The 18,659-nt window shown below is 42.9% G+C and overlaps 1 protein-coding gene across 3 annotated transcripts in view; it reads left to right on the top strand.

The window, feature by feature from the left end:
* Positions 1–18,659, top strand: part of NRIP3 (nuclear receptor interacting protein 3) — a 43,874-nt gene that overhangs the window by 15,109 nt on the left and 10,106 nt on the right. For all 3 annotated transcript variants that reach the window (XM_077321764.1, XM_077321765.1, XM_077321766.1), the window contains exons 2-3: positions 6,318–6,497; positions 8,027–8,109. In XM_077321764.1, coding sequence (XP_077177879.1) covers positions 6,318–6,497; positions 8,027–8,109 — 263 coding nt within the window. The remainder of the gene's footprint in view (positions 1–6,317; positions 6,498–8,026; positions 8,110–18,659) is intronic.

Below are 18,659 nucleotides of genomic sequence, written 5' to 3'. Positions count from 1 at the left end.
AAAGCGATGTTTGGAAGTGGGGCTTAAAAAGAGTACCATGCCTCAGAGTCTCCCCTCCAAAGCTGCTGATTTGGCCTGGAGAGTTGATTTGTCGGCAGATGAGCAGTAATTCCAGGAGATCTCCAGGCCCCACCTGGAGGTTGGCTACCCCTGGATTGGAAATATTCCTTGGAAGTGGAGCCTTAAAAATGCCTCTTCACCCAACTAACCAGCCACCTAGTACACCCTGACCTATTTCAGGTCAAGAAAACATTACAGAGAGAAGGTAAGGTTGTCAGATTGGTGTAGGTTCATGTTGTAGATTTCCACACTACCTAGGTGTGCATAAACACACCTAAGGTCAAGACTGCTGTGCACAGAGAGACCTCCTCTTAGGGTTGTCAGCTTCCAAGTGAGGCACTAAACCCACACCAAACCATGAGCTAGTGCCCGTTGCATTAGAACATGCAATGGGCTTTACTACTAGTCTGTAAACAGCCCGTGGCGCCACGGGCGCCACGGACTGAATAAAAGAGTAAGGGGTAGTGGGGAGGAGTTAGGGCGGGACCGGTCCGGGATAAAAACTCGGAGGGGCCAATCAGGAGCCGTGAAGCGGCTCCTGATTGGCCCCTCCAAGTGTCCATCCCGCCCGGAGCAGGCAATGGGGAGCTGTGCGAAGCGCGGCTCCCCATTGCCTGCTTCGCCCGCACAGCCACAGGTCAGCAGTCGGCTGTGCTGCCTTCTCCCGGCCGCCGGAGCGGCCTCGCGGCGTCATAGACGCCGCGAGGCCGCTCTGCCGGCCGGGAGAAGGCTTCGGAGACCCTCGGGGGGCGGGTGGCCCTGGCTGCCTTCTCTTGGCCGCCGGAGCGGCTTCGCAGCATCATAGACGCATCTCAAATTTCCATATAAGTCACAGGCATATACAAAAGGTTGAGGGTAGGTTGATGGGACATGTGCTGGCCATGAAACTGTAGGAAATTTGTGAACAGTGGCAACATGTACTTCCCCAACTTTTGCTATGATTATGTGGATGTCTTTGTGAATGCTGGTCAATATCAGCTTGACAATTTCAGTGCTGCTTTGGGCATAAGCCACCCTGCAACTTACTGGCAGCAGAGCAGCCCCTTTTCCACCCATCAAACTTCTAACACTGGCAGAAGTTTGGTTGTTTATATTTCAATTTATCCCCACCCCAAAACAGTCCAGATTATAACAGTTTACAGCAAAAGAATAAAACACAAAATGACATAATAAAAATGCAATATGACCCCCTCAACATTAACAATAACCAAGATGGTAGGAAAACAATCTAAAAAAAACACCCCTTCCCCAATCCATCCCCAGTAGTCACCATCATCCTCAAGAGAGAGACTATGTCCAGATATCAAAGGCAGTGTTTCCGCAGGGCCTATATAGGAAGGGACCTGATCTTCCTGGCCTGGCTTCAACTAAATGCCTGGAAGAGCGCCATCTTACAGGCCCTGCAGAATGAGAACAGCGTCAGGGCACTCAGCTCTTCCAGGAGCTCATTCCACTAGGTCGAGACCAGTGGAGCCTCCCAGGGGCAGGAGGCCACCTGCAGATTCATACCTGCAGAGCAAAGAGCCTTACAGGGGACATTAGGAAATAAGTGGTTTTCCAGATAAGTGGGGTCCAGGCTGTGGATGGCCTTAAAGGTAAGAACCAAAACCTTGAGCCTGATCCGGAAGCCAATTGGTATGCAGCTGCCTCAGCATAGGCTGGACATGGGTCCTCCCACATAATCTCATAAGGAGGTAGAGTTGGAGGCAGAGAGCAAACCCCTCATTAGGTTTTCCTAGCCCATTACTTACTTATTAGTAATCATTGCCCGGGTAGAGGCATTTCCTGGCTGTTTGTATGCAATTTGACCTGATTGGTCCTCATTGGAAGAATGTGATTTGAACGGACTGGCCCTCATTAGCAGAGTGCAATTTGAACTGATTGGCCCTCACCCATGAGTAAACATTCCCAGGGCAGAGGCTTTACCTGGTGGCTGCCCTGTGACCTAGAGAGCCAGCAGGAGGCTCTTTCTAAGCCTTACACAACCTCCCCCCTGCTCCTCCAGAAGACATACACAGTCTGCACCAGGAGGTCGCTCACTCACCCCCATGTCCTCCAAATTGAAAAAGGGCAGGAGGCCAGGGCAACTTACTGGCAGCAGGGTATGCTCTGCAGCCAGCTCCTCTTCCACCCAGCAAATTTTTAAAACTGGCAGGAAATTGGAGTTGGAGAGCTCACCCCTTATTAACCTTTCCTGGTTGAGAGATCCCTCCTGATTTGGGCTAAACTATCAGGGCTGAGGGCCCTCCTGATTTGGGCTAAACTATTCTGGCTGAGGACCATGATTTACTCATGATTAAACATCCCCAGGGTAGAGGCTTTTCCTAGCTGTCTGCATACAATTTGACCTGATTGGCCCTCATTGGCAGAATTCAATTTAAATGGATCGGCCCTCACTCATGAGTAAACATTTCCAGGGCAGAGGCTTTTCCTGGCTGCCTGCAATTTGACCTCATTGGCAGAGTACTCTCTCCCTATTGGCAGCATACCCCAAGAGAGGGCCAATCAGGTAAGGAGTGAGTTGGCTGCATGCAAGTTCAACTTTATAATGTTTAGTGATAGTGATGAATTGCAAGTCCTTGTATTTTTAACCTATTCACAGATATGTCCCTGTGGACATGAGATTTGATATTTTAGATTCATTATAACACTTATGCTGAAGGCATTTTTTAAAGACAATAGGCAGCTGAGTTCTGCCCTTTTCTGCAATATCTAATTTTATATCACCAGGTCCAGTGCCAGTTACTATACAGTCTTTTGAAAAGAAAATATTCAAGAACTGTGAACAATTAGAGAAGCACAAGAAAGCTTCTCAGTCCAATTTGAATGAACATAAAAAGATAGCAATTGATGCATTGGCACAGGACCAGACTACTATAATCAAGGAAGCTGATAAGGAAGGAACTATAGCAATGCAAAATAGGAAGGAAAATGAAGCAGAAATATTTAATGATCAGACTGATTATATTCCATGTGGATATGATTCAACAAAAATTATTCAAAAGAAGATTAGAACCTTTCTTGAGGAGAGTGTGAATATGCGATATATTTCAACACAGAACAACTATGTTTTATACTTTGCCAAAAATTCATAGAAATAAATTCCCCCCTCCTGGAAGACCTATGTCTCAGGTTATGATTCAGTCCTTAAACCAATCTCCAAGTTTAAAGGATATTTCCTTAGATACTTTGTACCAGTGTTACCATCGTATATTAAGAATACCACCTTTTATTAATCAATTAAGCTGTTTGAAATATGTGCATACCAGTGTTTTTTTTAGTAACATTAGATGTGATTTTCTTGCATACAAATACGCCACAGCAAGAAACACTGTTGGTTATAGAAAATACAATGATGAAGAGACAAGATTGTCATCCACCCATATTTTTTCATGTGGAAGTTTTTTTTCATTCAACTTTTTTTTTTGCAGATTCAGAGCACTTGTCATGGGGTCCTCTATAGAAATGGCTAACTTATATATGGGTAGATTTGGAGATAAATTTGTATATTCAGAGAGGAATTCTATTCAGATTTATATCCATGTGGTAGAGATATACTGATATTTTCTTACTATGAAAAGGCAGTTGTACTTATTTGAAATAATTTAATGGTTGGCTTGACATTCAGAATACCAACATCAAATCTGAAATATATTATATCTCTAAGTATGTATAAATAAATACATAATAAAATTTCAATGAATGTCATATTAATTTTCTGGATGTCATGATCAATAAAAAGGACAATAGGATATGGAAAACATAAAAAACTCTACAGATAGTTTCTTTTTAAAGGTTTGATAGTTTCATCTAGCTCATATTTTAAAAAGCAATTTACCACATCGTATGTGTGTATGTGTGTATGTATGTATTAGATTTCTATAATCGCCCCTCTTGGCACAACTGTTTTGGGATGGTTTACAACATAATATAATTTAACATTAATATCATTAAAATATAACAGATCACTGTAGCTGCCAGGTTATCGATTAAACAGCTCCCTTCTTAGTCCAGGATGGGAGAGAATTCTGGAGGGGGGCCTTTTTGAAGTTCTATCAGCTGACTAGCCTCAACCAAACGCCAGGCAGAAGAGCTCCAAATTGCAGGCCCTTTAGAACTGAGGCAGTTTCTGTAAGGTCCACAGTTCTTCTGGGAGCTCATTCCACCAGGTCGGGGCCAGGACCAAAAAGACCCCGGCCCTGGTTGAGACTAAGCACATGTCTCTCAGGCCATTGATAACTAGCCTGCCTGTGTTGGCGGAGCAAAACGTCCTCTGGGAAATATAGTTCTTCAGGAAGGGGGACCTCTGACCTCTTGAGGGTTAGAAGAAATTGTACAATATTTGTACAAATACTAAAAATTGCAAAAGGGAATCAAGAATCCTAAAATAAAATCTTGCCACCAGGGATTACCCAGATCACATCTTAAAAACAACAATTGAGAATTCTGCAGCTTGCAGAAGGGAAGATTTATTGCATAACAACAAAAACAAATGACAAAATGAGAGAATTATAGCCAATTTGATTATAACCACATCAACACACAATTTATTTATTATTTATTTATTTAATAAGCATGTATAAAACCTGGAATATGCTAGATAATGTTTGAGTTTGTCATAAAAAGCTATCACTTTTAAAAGACTATCTAATTTAAAAGACAAATCAGTTCACAGCAACACCTTTGAATAGTTGGTAATTGTAACAATTAAGATAGATACTAGCTTGGAGACAATGGACTGGTACAGTTTTCAGGTTCAGGCTGTAGGGACACCTCCCATCTCTGGTCGTCAGCTAAAAGCCCAGCAGAAGAACTCTGTATCCATTTTGGGAACTAATTTTGATCCTGTCTTTTAAAATTAATATTTTTAGTATTTTTGTAACAATAAGGGGTCCATCAACTATTTGTATTAAATGTAAAATTATGTTTTTATACATCCCCCCCCCCCGATGCAGCCTGCACAGTGAAATGCGTAGGGACTTTATGAAATAAAAAACTAATTGTCTATCATCTGGCATTTTTTTGTTTTTGTTCTGTTGCCACATTAGTGGGTGCAGCCCATTTTTCTTCTTTACTGTATTTCTATACATAATAGGATAATAGCAACATATTTGTACCAATTGCTGAATCATACAAGCTGCGTCATTCTTTGGAGATAAATGTATGCTCAATCCGAAAATTGGCATGATAAAACCTCTTTTCAAATTACCATCATCTCCCTAGCCTGTTTCATTTTGACCTCTGTATGACACACAGTGTTGGACTGGATGGGCTATTGGCCAGATCCAGTGTGGCTTCTCTTACGTTCTTGTGTGCTTAACTGCTTACAGAATCCTAGCAGGTAAAAATGGTGACATCTCTGTGGGTCTCCCCGCATAAAGCCTTAGGACACCTTAGTCCAACCAATTAGTCGGAGCATAAGCTTCTATGAGTCAGATACAGAATCCGTATGCAGAATGTCTGGGACAGAGGTTTGCAGTTTTGTTCTTTCATTGATTTCTTACTAATATTTGGTAATGTGTATTTTTGTTAGGGAAAATAGAGGTTTGCTGAGGAAAAGCAATGTGCAAATGAAATGGTTTCTCACTATGGCATGGAAACGGACTAGTTGCACATTCTATAACAGAAATAGAAATACTCAGATGTGTAGGATTGGTACATATTTATTTGAAAACCAATATTATCCAGTTAGGTACAACACAGTGTAAAATATTTGTGTTTAGGATTAAAATTTTATAATTTGGGGATTAAATCCCAAATTTTATACTTTTGGGGGGATAAAATCCCTTTGAGAACATATGGATTTAGTTAAAAGAAAATAGTATTAGAGTCAGGCACTGCAACCCACCCACTGTAAAAAAGCAACCAGATCCATTAGAAAGGAAGGGTGTCTGGCTGCAACCCCAAGATTCCTCATACCTTTCTTTCCACCACTGAATTGGAAGGTTAGGCCCCCGTATTTCCTCCAGACTTTCATTATCCAAGAAGGGGAGAGAAGAGGGGAGATGGAGGAGAAGAATGAGTGGGAGAAGCCACAGTTACAAGGGAGTCTTGTGATTCCATAAAAACTAACAAGTTTTTATTCTGGCATGATCTCTCTGTGAACTAGAACACTTGGTCAACAGAACATATATTGGCCCACTAGCACCATGGATCTTAATGTCACTCTTGCTTCATTAAAATACTTTTAATGACTGGGGCTTTGAGACTGCAAAATGGTTTGGCTTTGATTAACTGGCATACCTTTTTTTTTTAAGCAACCACATAACATCCTGCAGAGACGCTTGATGGAGACAAATATGTCAAGGTTACGGCATGGCCGAGGGTCATCATCGCAGAAGAATGACCTTTCAGCGCAGACAAATAAAGTGAATCAAACGAAGCCAGATAGTCCCAAGAAAACAGAACAAGAAGACCTCATCCTGGTTTGCTGCCAAGTATGTATGCGTTCTTGGCCTACATCTGACACTGTAGTTGGTTTTCCATTAGAATGTGAGCTCTGGTCATTCTTTTCCCTAAATGTTAGGAATTTCAGGGCTACCTTTCCAGAATTGTTTTGAAGAGGAGGAAGAGAAGTATTGTGGCTCTTTAAACATTGACTAGTATATTATGCTGTGTGTATTTCTGTGTAATTGCCTCTGTCAAGGGTCCTCAATCTTGCTGAGCCTTTCTTGATGAGAAAGGTGGTGCTGGTGATGGCTGTAAAATGGTTGTCATGGGGATGGGACCAATCACAAAATATTCAGTAGTTCCAGGTCAAATGTCCTCCTATGATGGATATACTGCTGGACTTGAATCTTGCTCTGTTGTGATGGAGGTGGCTATTGAATAAGCACTCCCAGCAGCTGTAAAGGCAGTGTTTCTTGGGCACTTCCCAATCACCATCCCCATCGGCATCAAGGAGACAGAGGAGAGACTTGTGTCTTTGCTGCCTTCTGGGGCTCTTATGAAGTGCCTGTCAGGCCATGGTTCATGGCGGATGGCCTGCATTTGGCATGGTGGGTGCAAGTGGTGCAGGCCAGGGACATACATGTGGTAAGATACACCAACCAATAAGCCAGGTGCTGGTTCACATGGTTAAAGTTTCCTACATGTGATGCGCAACCTGTTTGCTGGCTGAATGTCATGCATATTCAAATGTAGAATGTAAAGTGAGAATTGGCCTTCCACAAACACTAATATAACATCTTGATATTAAAACTTCAGCATTACATTTTACATGTATGACTGTGGAACTCCCTTACTGGTAGCTGTACTTGTTCCCATGGAAGTTAGGGTCCTACCCCCTGTTTTCCAGGGGCTTTTTGCACGCCTTCAAAATAGCACAATGGTTGCCAATTGAAAACGCTACTGATTTGCTGTTTTGCACAACGTCGTCGACAATCTGCCACACACCTGAAACCAATCTGCAAAAAGCGCTTCCTTGTAGCGCTTTCAGGGAAATCCCCAAAAGTGGATTCACCCTCCGGAAAGCGATACAGTCCTGCAACCAATCTGCAACACTAGCGAAAAAGACCTGTGCGTTAACATTGTTGCGGTTTCTACAAAGTCCCTCCCCCTGGCTCTCTTCTCTGATCTTCCAGCGAAGCGATCGCCATTTTTTTTTTCTCCGAGAATTGCAGAATGGCGATTTTTCATTCAGTGACCAATTTGCTACAAAGATCCCGGTGCGTAAAGCCCCCCAGTATTGTATTCCAGTTGTGAGGTTAGATATAAAGTCAGGAAATGCCCAAATCACATCTGAGCTGCTGGAACACTGAAAGTGAATATGCTTTGTACCAGTTTGCTTGGTAAAATACTGAAAGCACCAGCGGTAGCTTGAAAAAGCTGCCTTCCAATGATGATAGAAACAGGGTTCAAGACATTTCATGGGGAGGCCTGTGCTTTGTCTTCACAAACACATCTCAGAATAAAGTGCTTGTTCACCTTCTACGGATTTTCTCAAGTGCTCAATTTGCCTCTACAGTGTTCTGGGAAGGAGCTGCAAGTAGCAGTTGATACTGGATGTCAGCGCAACATCATATCATCTGCATGTTTGGAGCGACTAGGGTAAGTACCACTATTTGAGGGCTGCCACTGACTGAAACGGGTTAAAAACACAAATGTTTTCCAAGAACAAGTTTCTGTCTCAGAGCCAAACTTAAATTCTTATTCTTTTGAACTGTTCAGTTCAAACAGCTTCTGAGAATAAGACCCATATTTTAGACTGAGATCTCAGATGAAAAATTATTGCAAGAAAGGGGATGTGGAATAAATAATAAAGTTTTTATTGCCTCTAGTCCTAGATACTGATTCTCAGTGTTTAATTTAAACTCAGTACCTGGGTGGAGCTGTCTATTTGTTTCTTAAATAAAAATAATAAAAATAATAAATATTTGATTTGTATACCATCCCATCCTGCCAAGGGAGCCCCCGGCAGCCGCACTCCGCCCGACTGCCGGGGGCTCCCTAACCTAGCGCCCGCTGTATTAGTTGCAGCGGGCTTGATTACTAGTTATAAACATAAATCCGTCTTTCAATCTTTTCCCAATATTCTACAATAAATAAATGTGTGTTTGTGTGTGTGTGTGTGTGGGGGGGGCTATTTCTAGGTTTGTTTTATGTGAATGTCATTTTGGTTTGAGGGATCTGATATCTGACTGGAAAGAGTACTGTGGAGCCCCACACAAAGAGTCCTACTGCATGATTGTCACTTTAGCTTTGTTCTCTGAAGTACCTTGGAGGTGTTTTAGTCTGGAAACATGGCAATAATGGGATGCATTTCATTATGACTATACAATCAATCACAACTTATCTGCCTAAGTACTTCCACATAGTGCTGAATAAATAAATGCTACCTTGTTGCAAAAATCTATAATGACCTCTTGGTACAGTACTGTAGCTTTCGGTAACTGGAGAGAGCTGCACCTGCTAATGATCAAATCACTGCAGAGTCATTTATATGCTTGTTTCACAGACAAGTCATAATTATGCATTTAGTACTTTATGCTGTAAAGTATTCTGCAGGACCCCCACCTGGGAGCATTTTTCTGGCTGCCAAACAGAATTGTGTGCCTTTGATAGCTCAGTGACAGGGAGAAACCTTACAGGCCATGCTCTTCTGGCTGCCACAGAAGGATGGAACTGCTGAATTTCTACCAGTTTCACAGTCAGTCCATTTTTACTATGGTCTACAGGCCATAACTGTTTCCCCAGCTTTAAAGGTAAAAAAAGCCAACTGAAGATGGCAACTCCCTTCTAAAATAGAGTCCACGTTCAGCAGATCACATGAAAGTGTGCTACCTTTTCAATTGGACAGCATAGCTGATGTTTAATTTCTTCTCCTTTGCTCTTCCAAAGCTCAGAGTGGCATGAAAGCAGCAGCTTGAAGTACTGGTGGTAGCTGGTGGGGATGTTTTGGATGTGAAAACCATTGCCTGCTGATTGCTGTACATCACGTTGTATTAAAGGGCCAGACAGACCAATTATTTCCTGGTAAATTGGCAATGCAAACTGAGAGGATTCTGTATCTGAAGAAGTCTGCATGCGATGACAGCTTCTACCTTAAATGAAGTTTTGTTGCTCTTAAAAGTGTCACAGGACTCAAACTTGGTTCTGCTGCTTCAGACCACCTGAATCTTTCTAAAAGGATTCTCCTTAGGTTTGCCACCCTTAGGTTTGCCACCCTTGAGAAAATGGCTGCTTTGGAGGGGTTTCCCATCCAGAACTGGCAACCCTAATTCCTTTTCTTTCTGCCCTTCTTTATGATTCAATAGTGAGCAATGGGCAGGCGGGCAGATTGTGGTAATCAGCAGCCTTACCTCATTTTGTATCTGTGCTGCAGGGAATATCTACTTCCCTAAAGCTTAAGACCATCTTTGAAGGAGACAACAACAAGAACCTTTTCTGTGTACAGACTCTGCCTATATGATGTATAATGGGGGGTGGGGGGAAGGGAGGTTTCCCTGTGACTGAAAAGCCATTCATTTACTTGTTGGAGTCTTTCTGTACTTCCCTGGTATTCATAGATGAATTGCTTTTCGGAGTACCTCTCATAAGTTATCTTTCTCACCCCAGGCTGTTGATAAATCAGTTGCTACGAGGAGGATTACCCTCTTTTGAGTTGACCCATGTTGCTGTGTCCTTAACAATCATGGGATTGGCAGCCATTGGCATGCGATGATATTGAGCCCCAGACCATGAAAAATTTCACCAGCTACTAATTCCTGCAAATCAATCTACGGCTAGAAGCACAAGACCAGCTGGCAAACTCCTTGGAAAGTTGCATTCTTTGGTGTGTCGCTGACTAAAATTAGATTGTTAAAAACTCATGTTGTTGAGTATAAAGGTAATGATTGACATCTTTGCTAATTATTTATACCGGTTAGCTTATATTTCCTTGTTCTTTGTATCGGAGTGTCTTATTTTCCTGATCATTGTTTAGCCAAAGGCAGTAACATGGTGATGACCGTTTTGGTGAAATAGATTTCTTTTAACTCACTGGGAGAGGCCATTTCCTGTGAGCTATTTGAGTGCAAAATATTCTACTTAGCTAAATGCCCTTCTTCTGCATTAGTCCACAACCATTTCTGATTATTTTTCTTTTTTGTTTAATAAGGTTCTCTGATGTTTTTGCCCTGCTCCTCTGGGCAGAATATGGAAGCCGCACTCAACTCCCGAGTTTGATTTCAGTCACAGGGTTCATCTCTGGAACATGTGCAGTAGGGAGGCAGAATCTCATTCCTGCTACTACTGGGTCACGGAAGTGATTATGCAATCTGCATCTATGAGGAGCTTCGATGTTCAGAAGGCATGTTTGCAGGCAGGCTTGTGCCCCAGCTCCTCTCAGTTTAGAAATTAACTTAAAACCTTGTAGCCTAAAGCTGTATGATCTTGTGTCAGGGAAAAGAGAGCATGTATTTCCTAGGGAGGAAGTGCGGAAGGAGAAGGAACACGGAGTCTAGGACTTGCCATATGGTGATCAGTCATTTAACCATGTATCTCAGCCAGAGGAATTCTCTGTCCACTAGGCCACATGAAACAAGCTTCTGAGCCAACAGTGAGGAATATTTAGATTACCTAGCGGATATGTTCCTTGATAATGGGATGGCACACAGAGTATTAGTTTTTGGCTTGTTTGGCAGAAGAAGAAATCTGAAAAAGGTCAGAAATTCAACAAATAGTAAAATGGGCAACATCAAGCAGTAATAGTCACAGTTGCAGCTTCTTCTGCTTCCTTTGACTTTGAGTACTTCTATGCTAGAAGTTTGTTCTCCAGCGTCATTCAGCACTCACTCACTTCTTCCTGAAACTGCACATTCTCCCAAAATGCTGCCAGTCCACATCCTCCAGGGATTCAATATGCTGCTTGTAGCCATTGTTGGACTGCTTCTGCAACAGTAGCATCAGCTTTCCAGGTGTTAAGTGAGGGTGGCTCACTTGTCTCAACTGGCCACCTTGGTGTAGAGGTTAGAGGCACTGACTTCTAATCTGGTGAGCCAGGTTTGATTCCCCGCTCCTCCACATGTAGCCCCCTGATAGAGGGGTTCTGACCAAGCTGTAATATCAGGGCTCTCTCATCCTCATCTACCTCACAGGGGGGTCTGTTGTGGGGAGAGGAAGGGGAAAGTTACTGCAAGCCACTTTGAGACTCCTCCTGGTAGAGAAAAGCAGTATATAAGAACAACTCTTCTTGTTCTAGGAAATATGTGGATTGTAAGATACTTGGTGATGTCTAACACACCTCTCTCCATTTCCAGGTTGCCACTTGCCTGAAACATATTCAGGCACAGTACAGTTGGAGGCATTAGGCACTTCTATAAGACAGTAGTTCTGCTACCCCACATCAAATGCCTAGAAAGAAGGAGAGTGAGAGATCAGGCATGTGTAAGGGTTTGTTTTGAGACTCTGTGAAAGGTGTGGCATCTAAATGAAGTAACACAGTACTAAGGTTCTTAATACCACTCATAGCATTACCAGGCTACTCTGGGGTAGTGGTGGCATCTTCTCCTCCAAACCCTGATGAGTACTTGGACAGTTCTTAACAATTAAGACCTATTGAGGTTATACTTACAATAATTAAGAAACACCATCAGTTTTTTGTTATAGGCTCAGCCTCACCCCTGCTCCCAGTCATGCCACTTTAGGCCCTGTCTATGGGATAGATAATTTCCTAAACCATTCATTCAGGCTTGCAATAATATAAATATATTTTTAAAATCCCACAGGGAGAAATGTGAAATTGATAAACTACTTTCCATCTTTGCTGAATTTTTACCTTTGAAATTGTAGCTATTGACAAAGCTTCCCTCCCTTCATCTCTGCAGGAAGTCCCATTTGGCCAAATCTGGTAAAATATGCAAACTTCTTTCCACTTTCACCTTTTAAAAATCCTCTTCCTCCCTTCATCAGTAGCAACAATGGCACTGGAATTTGCGCGGGATGGGCAGACAAAGTTGTGGAACTCTAATGAAGGGAGGAGTAATAGGGAAAGCTTTGTCATCATCATCTGAAGAACCTGAGGATGAAATATTGTTCAATAGATAAAGCTGGCACTTATAAATTGGTTGAAAAAAATTTCTGCTTTGTAATGGAACAACATTTTCAAACCAGTCGGTCTGATCATATCACTCCTTACTTCCCCTCACCAGGTCTTTCCAAACCTGTGTTATAGAAATTGATGCCTGGGAATGGAGTCTACAATTTGATTTCCTCATTATTTTACTTATTTATTAAGACACTTATAAATAGCCTTTTCTCTTGGTTCAAGGCAGCTTACAATAATAGTTAAAAACATTCCCAATCTAAAAGCCAATCATAAAAATACCCCCCCCCATGCCTGCTATTCAAACCTCCTGAAAAATTCTCTTCAAGTTTATCTTGTTTTGGCTGGAAACATCTTTATTAATTATTTCCTTAGGTGACTGAATGGTGGGCATTTTACTATGTATACCTGCTGTATTTGAAGATTTGCTCCCAATAGGCACGGATATGAGCAGTTCAGTACAATGAAACCAGAGCAGTGGCAAGCAGTTATGCACAAATAGCCCTGTTTGTGGAATATAAGGGCAAGTTATGCTCCAAATACTGTATTTCTTAACTCCAGTAAAATATTTCATTTATACCAAGAACCAAGGACAAGGACCAGACTATTGCTAGGCTAGGAACTCCATTTATGCTATCCTTAATTCCTTAGAAGAGAAGCAAAACTTTAAAAATGCAATAAATAATTTATTTAGGATACCTATACTTAATCTCATCAGCAAAGTTCTCTGTGAAGGCCACAGTAAAATAAAATGAATACCCTAATTCAAGCCAAAACATCCAGCAATTCATAATATATTAAAACAAATTATATAGCAGCCTTCAATAACTATCAGTAGGCCACAACAATAATGTAGAGGCAGAAATCACGAAATCAGCTGGCTGAGAGAGAAATTAAAATAATCACTGTGACTTTTGTGAGCTAAAAAGTGTCATAGATATTATTAAGCTGAAAAGAGTCTTGAAACATTACATACATATAGAGGGGGTTGTGCATTTCGAGTACTAGAAATTAGAATACACTGTTCTACATCTTATTCATGGAAGGAAGCAAAGCTGGGGATATTGGGAAGGCAGCTCCCGCCTCCTCCCCCCCCCTTGCTGAACTGCATAACGCTTTTAACAGGCAAGAAAATGGGTCCTTCAAAGAAGCTCACATCAAAGTTCCTTTAGCATCTCTGCATGGGTCATGAATCAATCATGGATGACTCATCCTGCAAAAGAAAAGTAGAAAAGCACCACGAAGGAGGCATAAATAAATGTAGATTCTTGTGGGAAAAGAAACCCTTGCTTCCTGACAGATTTTTGAAACTGTTATTCAGTACAGGCATGCCACCAGGATACCACCGAAGGAAAGGAGGGGATAATAGAAAAATCCAAGAATTGTAACATTGACAGAATCCTTGGGTAGGTCAGATTGTAAAGTCATGAAAGAGGGTGTCTGAGGGGGGACCAGCAGATGTTTTTGGGTCAGCCTCAAGCAAATGCCTGATGGAGGAGCTCCCTTTCGCAGGCCCTGTGGAATTTTGGAAGTTCGGGCAGGGCCCTGATCTCTTCAGGGATCTCGTTCCACCAGGTGGGGGCCAGGACCAAAAAGGCTCTGGTCCTCATTGAGGTCTGATGTGCTTCTCTGGGGCCAGGGATCCACAGCCAGTTGGATCATAGCCAGTGGCGGAGCATAAGGCTCTTTTGAGGGGTATAGGTAGGGAGATGGTCTCTCAGGTACACTGGGCCCAGATTGCGTATGGCCTTGAAGGTTATTACCAAAACCTTAACCTTAATTTGGCTTTATTCTATGGATTGTCATAAATGCTCCATCTCCTGTGTAGATAACAAAGGGAGGAATGTATTAGGGCCTGGTGTGTAGTAGACTGTGATGTTAGAAGCATTTTAAAAAATGAATATGACATTTATGTGATCCATGTTGCAAACATTTAATTTAAAAAAAAGATTTATTGCAATTGCTAACTTTCTACCTTTCTGCCGTTCTCTTGCCTAGAGGTATTGTCAGGGTGCCCAGAGAGCGTAGAATTCCTATGATTTTAATGGCTGTGTAGAGGGGATTCTTACAGGCCTAGTTTTTCTCATCCCAACATGACAGACTACACATTGCCTTTCCCCAGTGTGCATAACATCAAAGATTAAGGAATGCTGTCCTCCTTTGCATTGGTTATCCTGGAGACTTCCATACAATGCGCTTGCCCATGCTCCTGAATATAGGGGAAGAACTTCTGGAAAAGACCCCTTCCTATAAAGCAACAGCTTGTAGTAGTCTTCAGAATGCACACTCTATGCTGTATTCCAGTGCATATAAGCTGTAGAGATCAACTAACTTACATGAACTCCCTCTGACCTCCGCAATAAGTCTTATACACATCCTAAGAAAAGTTTGGTGTAAGAAACTGGTTATTTGATGGTTGTGTTGACAGTTCAAAGACATCTGTAGAGCCCTGGGACCTTTCTGTAGTGATGGTTCTGTTTCAGTGTAAAGCATTCCAAGGAGCAGGAAGCAGGTCAAAATTAAAAGCACCCATCTCCACAAATGCTACTTGACAGAGCAAGAGAACATCATGTATTAGCAGAAGATGAAAGGCTTGCCAGTTTCTAATATCTTATTAATTTGTTCTTTTTACCCATGAGGCAGACTGGTACAATCTGCCACTGAGCAAAAACATCAGTGCCTTCCTCCTTCATACACGGCTCAAAAATCACAGACCAAAACAAACTGAAGATCTAGAGCATATGCTTTCTTTTTTGTTTGCTTTTAACAGTCCATTATGAAACAGAACCTTCAGGCAGGGTTATCTGTGTGGCATTTCCATTGTTTCACACAGGTTGGGAAGTTTCAGCATCATAAAGAGATGAGTCCCTCCAACAAATGGTTGCCAGGTCCCCCATGGTCACCAGGTGGGTGGGGATGGAGAGTAGGGTTCTCAGGTTGGAGCCCCTGGAGATTTGAGGATGCAGCTTGAGGAGAACAGGGACCACAGGTGGTGTACAAGGCCACAAAGTCAACCCTCCAAAGCATTCATTTTATCAAGGGGAACTGATCTCTATGATCTGGATATGAATCATAATTTCAGGAAATCCCCAGGCCCCACCTGAAGACTGGTATTCTTAGCCCCACCACATTCATTCGCATTACATCTATAAGAACTCCCCTCTGCTTCATATTAATTTATCTGTTTCATTATTGTCAATTCATATGACATTTGGCCAATTTAATTATTGTGAATAGAACCTAATATTTGCCTTTCCCAGAAAGGCAGTTGTGTTAGTCTGTTGCAATAAAAGTCAGCATAAGTCTTGTGGTGGTTTAAAGACTAAGGCCTATTATGCATGCATGAGACTTCACAATGAGGGACAGTATATAAGCCAAATAAATGAATAAATGCACAGCTTATTTCAGACTAGGGGCAAAGCCCGTTGTATCCAAGAATAAAACGGGTGCTAAAGCTTGGAAGTGGGAAGAGGAAGGGGAGGAAGTGTCTAGTCTGTAAGGGCATCGGGTTGAATTTGTGTGTTGTGTGGGAGGTTGTGTTGGCGTGGTGGCAAATGAGGACATGGGTGTGGAGATATGGGTGTCAATAACCTGTGGTTTGGAATGTTCGTTGAGTGTGGGAGAGGACTGACCTTTGGGAATTGTAGCATAGTGGTTACAAATGAGCTTTCCAGAGCCATGTCTTCAGATATGTGAAGGGAAAATCAGACTGGAGACTCTTCTTAGGGGAAGATTACATGGCAACCAATTCCACCCAGTTCTGCGTCATTTCCCTTCTTGTGTGAATTAGGCCACAGACACCGAAATGCCCCTCTGCCCTAATACACATGGGGTAGTCACAGTACACAGGTGTCCATTCTATTCCTTCTTTTCCATTTTTTCACTGTTGATAAAATGTTATGTGCCCACATGCTTCTTTCATGGTTGCTCCTTAGAGGAAGGATGGATTTCTGTACCCTGTTGTTTACTACCCAAAGGAGTCTCAAAGCGGTTTACAAACACCTTTTCCATTTGTCTCCCCGCAATAGTCAATCTGTGAGGTATGTGGGGCTATGAGATGTCTGAGAGAACTGGGAATGGGCTACAGTGACCCAGCAGGTCTCAGGTATCTCAAAGCATTTTCCAATTGTCTTCCCTTTCTCTCCCCATAGCAGACTCCCCATGAGGGAGGTGAGGTAGAGAGCCTCACATGGAAGCTGGCAACCCTAAGAGGAAGACTCTCTGTGCACAGCAGGCTTGACCTTAGTAAGGTTTTTTATACTGGTTTTTTATTTGCCAGGCCAAGGTTGAAAAAAGTAAAGACAGTTCCCATGTGTCTCAAGACATTTACTTGTTCACTATTTACAATTTCAGGCTGTAAATATTTATTTAGATATTCCTGCACTTTCCAATCTCACAGAACTGATGCTGGTCTGCCTGTCTGCGCCCCAGAATACAAACAGTTGCTGGTAAGGGCTGGCCATAACCCATAACCCATAGCCCAGGAGGGACACACCTGCACCGCTCCCTCCCAACTGCAGGCAAAAATGGCTCCTTTGAAGGCTGGACTCTGAGGCATTGTATGATTTTGAAGTCCCATCTCCAAACCTCCAGGAATATTTCCAACCCAGGGGTAGCCAACCTCCAGGTGGGGCCTGGAGAGCTCCTGGAATTACAGCTCACCTGCAGAGTATAAAGATCAGCTCCCCAGGCAGAAAGGGCTACTGTGGTGAAGAAACATTTAAGGCCTCCCACACAGGTTGTCATTCAATTGAAAGATTTGAGGCCTACTGCACAGGGTTGTTGTGCAGATGAAACAGGAGACAAAAGAGCCAGCTTCCTCTGCAGAATAACGCTGTGCAGTGGCCTCAAATCTGCAGAGAGTTGCAAAGAAGAAAGGCACATGGCTTGGCTGTGTCTAACCCCCGGCCAGAGCAGTATTTTAAGTGAGAAGGGGCTTTTCTGTGGCCTCCGTGTCAGCCAACTATTTGGCAGAAGGGGAAAGTCCCCCCCCTCAAAAGGAAGGCCCTCAGGCTCCCCTGCGTTGCTCTTGGAAACGCCTCCCTCCCCTCAGTCAGGGCCTGTCAGAGGCTCCATTGCAGCAGGCCTGAAGGGAGGGGGAGGGAGGGGGAGCACTCTGCAGCCTCCTGCCAGCTCTGTCAGGGCTCTGAGGCAATTTACAGTTAGACTTGACAGTTAGGTCAGCCTTGGGATGAAAAGGGCTGGCACAGCCTGTCCAAGCCTCTGTTCTCATCCCCCTTGGCAGCCCTACTGACCTCCTCTCCCTTTGGTGGTCAGGAGCAGACTGGCAGCCATTTCTCCAGATTGCCCCTGGCTGAATGGAATTTTGGTCTGTCCTGGTGAGGGGCAAATCGGAAGGCACTTCACACCTTCCGATTGGCTCCTCCGCTTTTCAGTCCGGGGCCAAGGGGTCAATTGTTGTTTCCCTCCCCCATCATGGACTGAGCCCATCCAACACCCCTTACTGTTTTATTAAGAGGGACAGATTTTCTGAGTAGTCGAATCCTTTCGCTTGACTTCTGATTCTGTGTTTGTGTTATGCACCATTCTTCTTCTCCAGTGTATTTTTTCTGCAGCTACAACAACAACAAAAAGTCACTTTCTTCATTGAGATGAGAAAGTCACTTGTGATGTTTGGGGATGGTGCCCAAAGTTAAAAAAAAATTATGCTATTGCCCTGTCGCAGCTGCCCAGTAGCATCAAGTAAACACCTTCCATTTAAATCCCTATGGCTTAGTGTTTGCACATGCACTGTAGATTTAGTGGAAGGCAGGCAAATGGAAGAAAACCCTCTTGGAACTGACAAGAGCATCTGTGAAGCCCCTTTTTCCACATTGCCACACACTAGGGGATTCTCTGTTGTGTTATTGGCTTTTGGGGAAAATGGAAAAGAGTCACATGATCTCATAATTAATGTACAGAATGCCCTGCAGAACCCAGTGACCCTGGCTTTGCACACTCTCGCAGACTGATTTTAAAGCAGAGTAGCAACTATCCCAAGAGGAAGTGGGGGAGAAGTTTGTAAGCTCTGTTGAAAAAAATAGAAAGGGAACACAAAGGCGTCTCAGCAAAAGGG

This window comes from Paroedura picta, chromosome 2 (assembly GCF_049243985.1).
Source record: "Paroedura picta isolate Pp20150507F chromosome 2, Ppicta_v3.0, whole genome shotgun sequence".
NCBI classification, from domain to species: Eukaryota; Metazoa; Chordata; class Lepidosauria; order Squamata; family Gekkonidae; genus Paroedura; species Paroedura picta.
The sequence above is the reverse complement of the archived record's forward strand: the minus strand, read 5'-3'. Positions and strand labels throughout refer to the sequence as shown.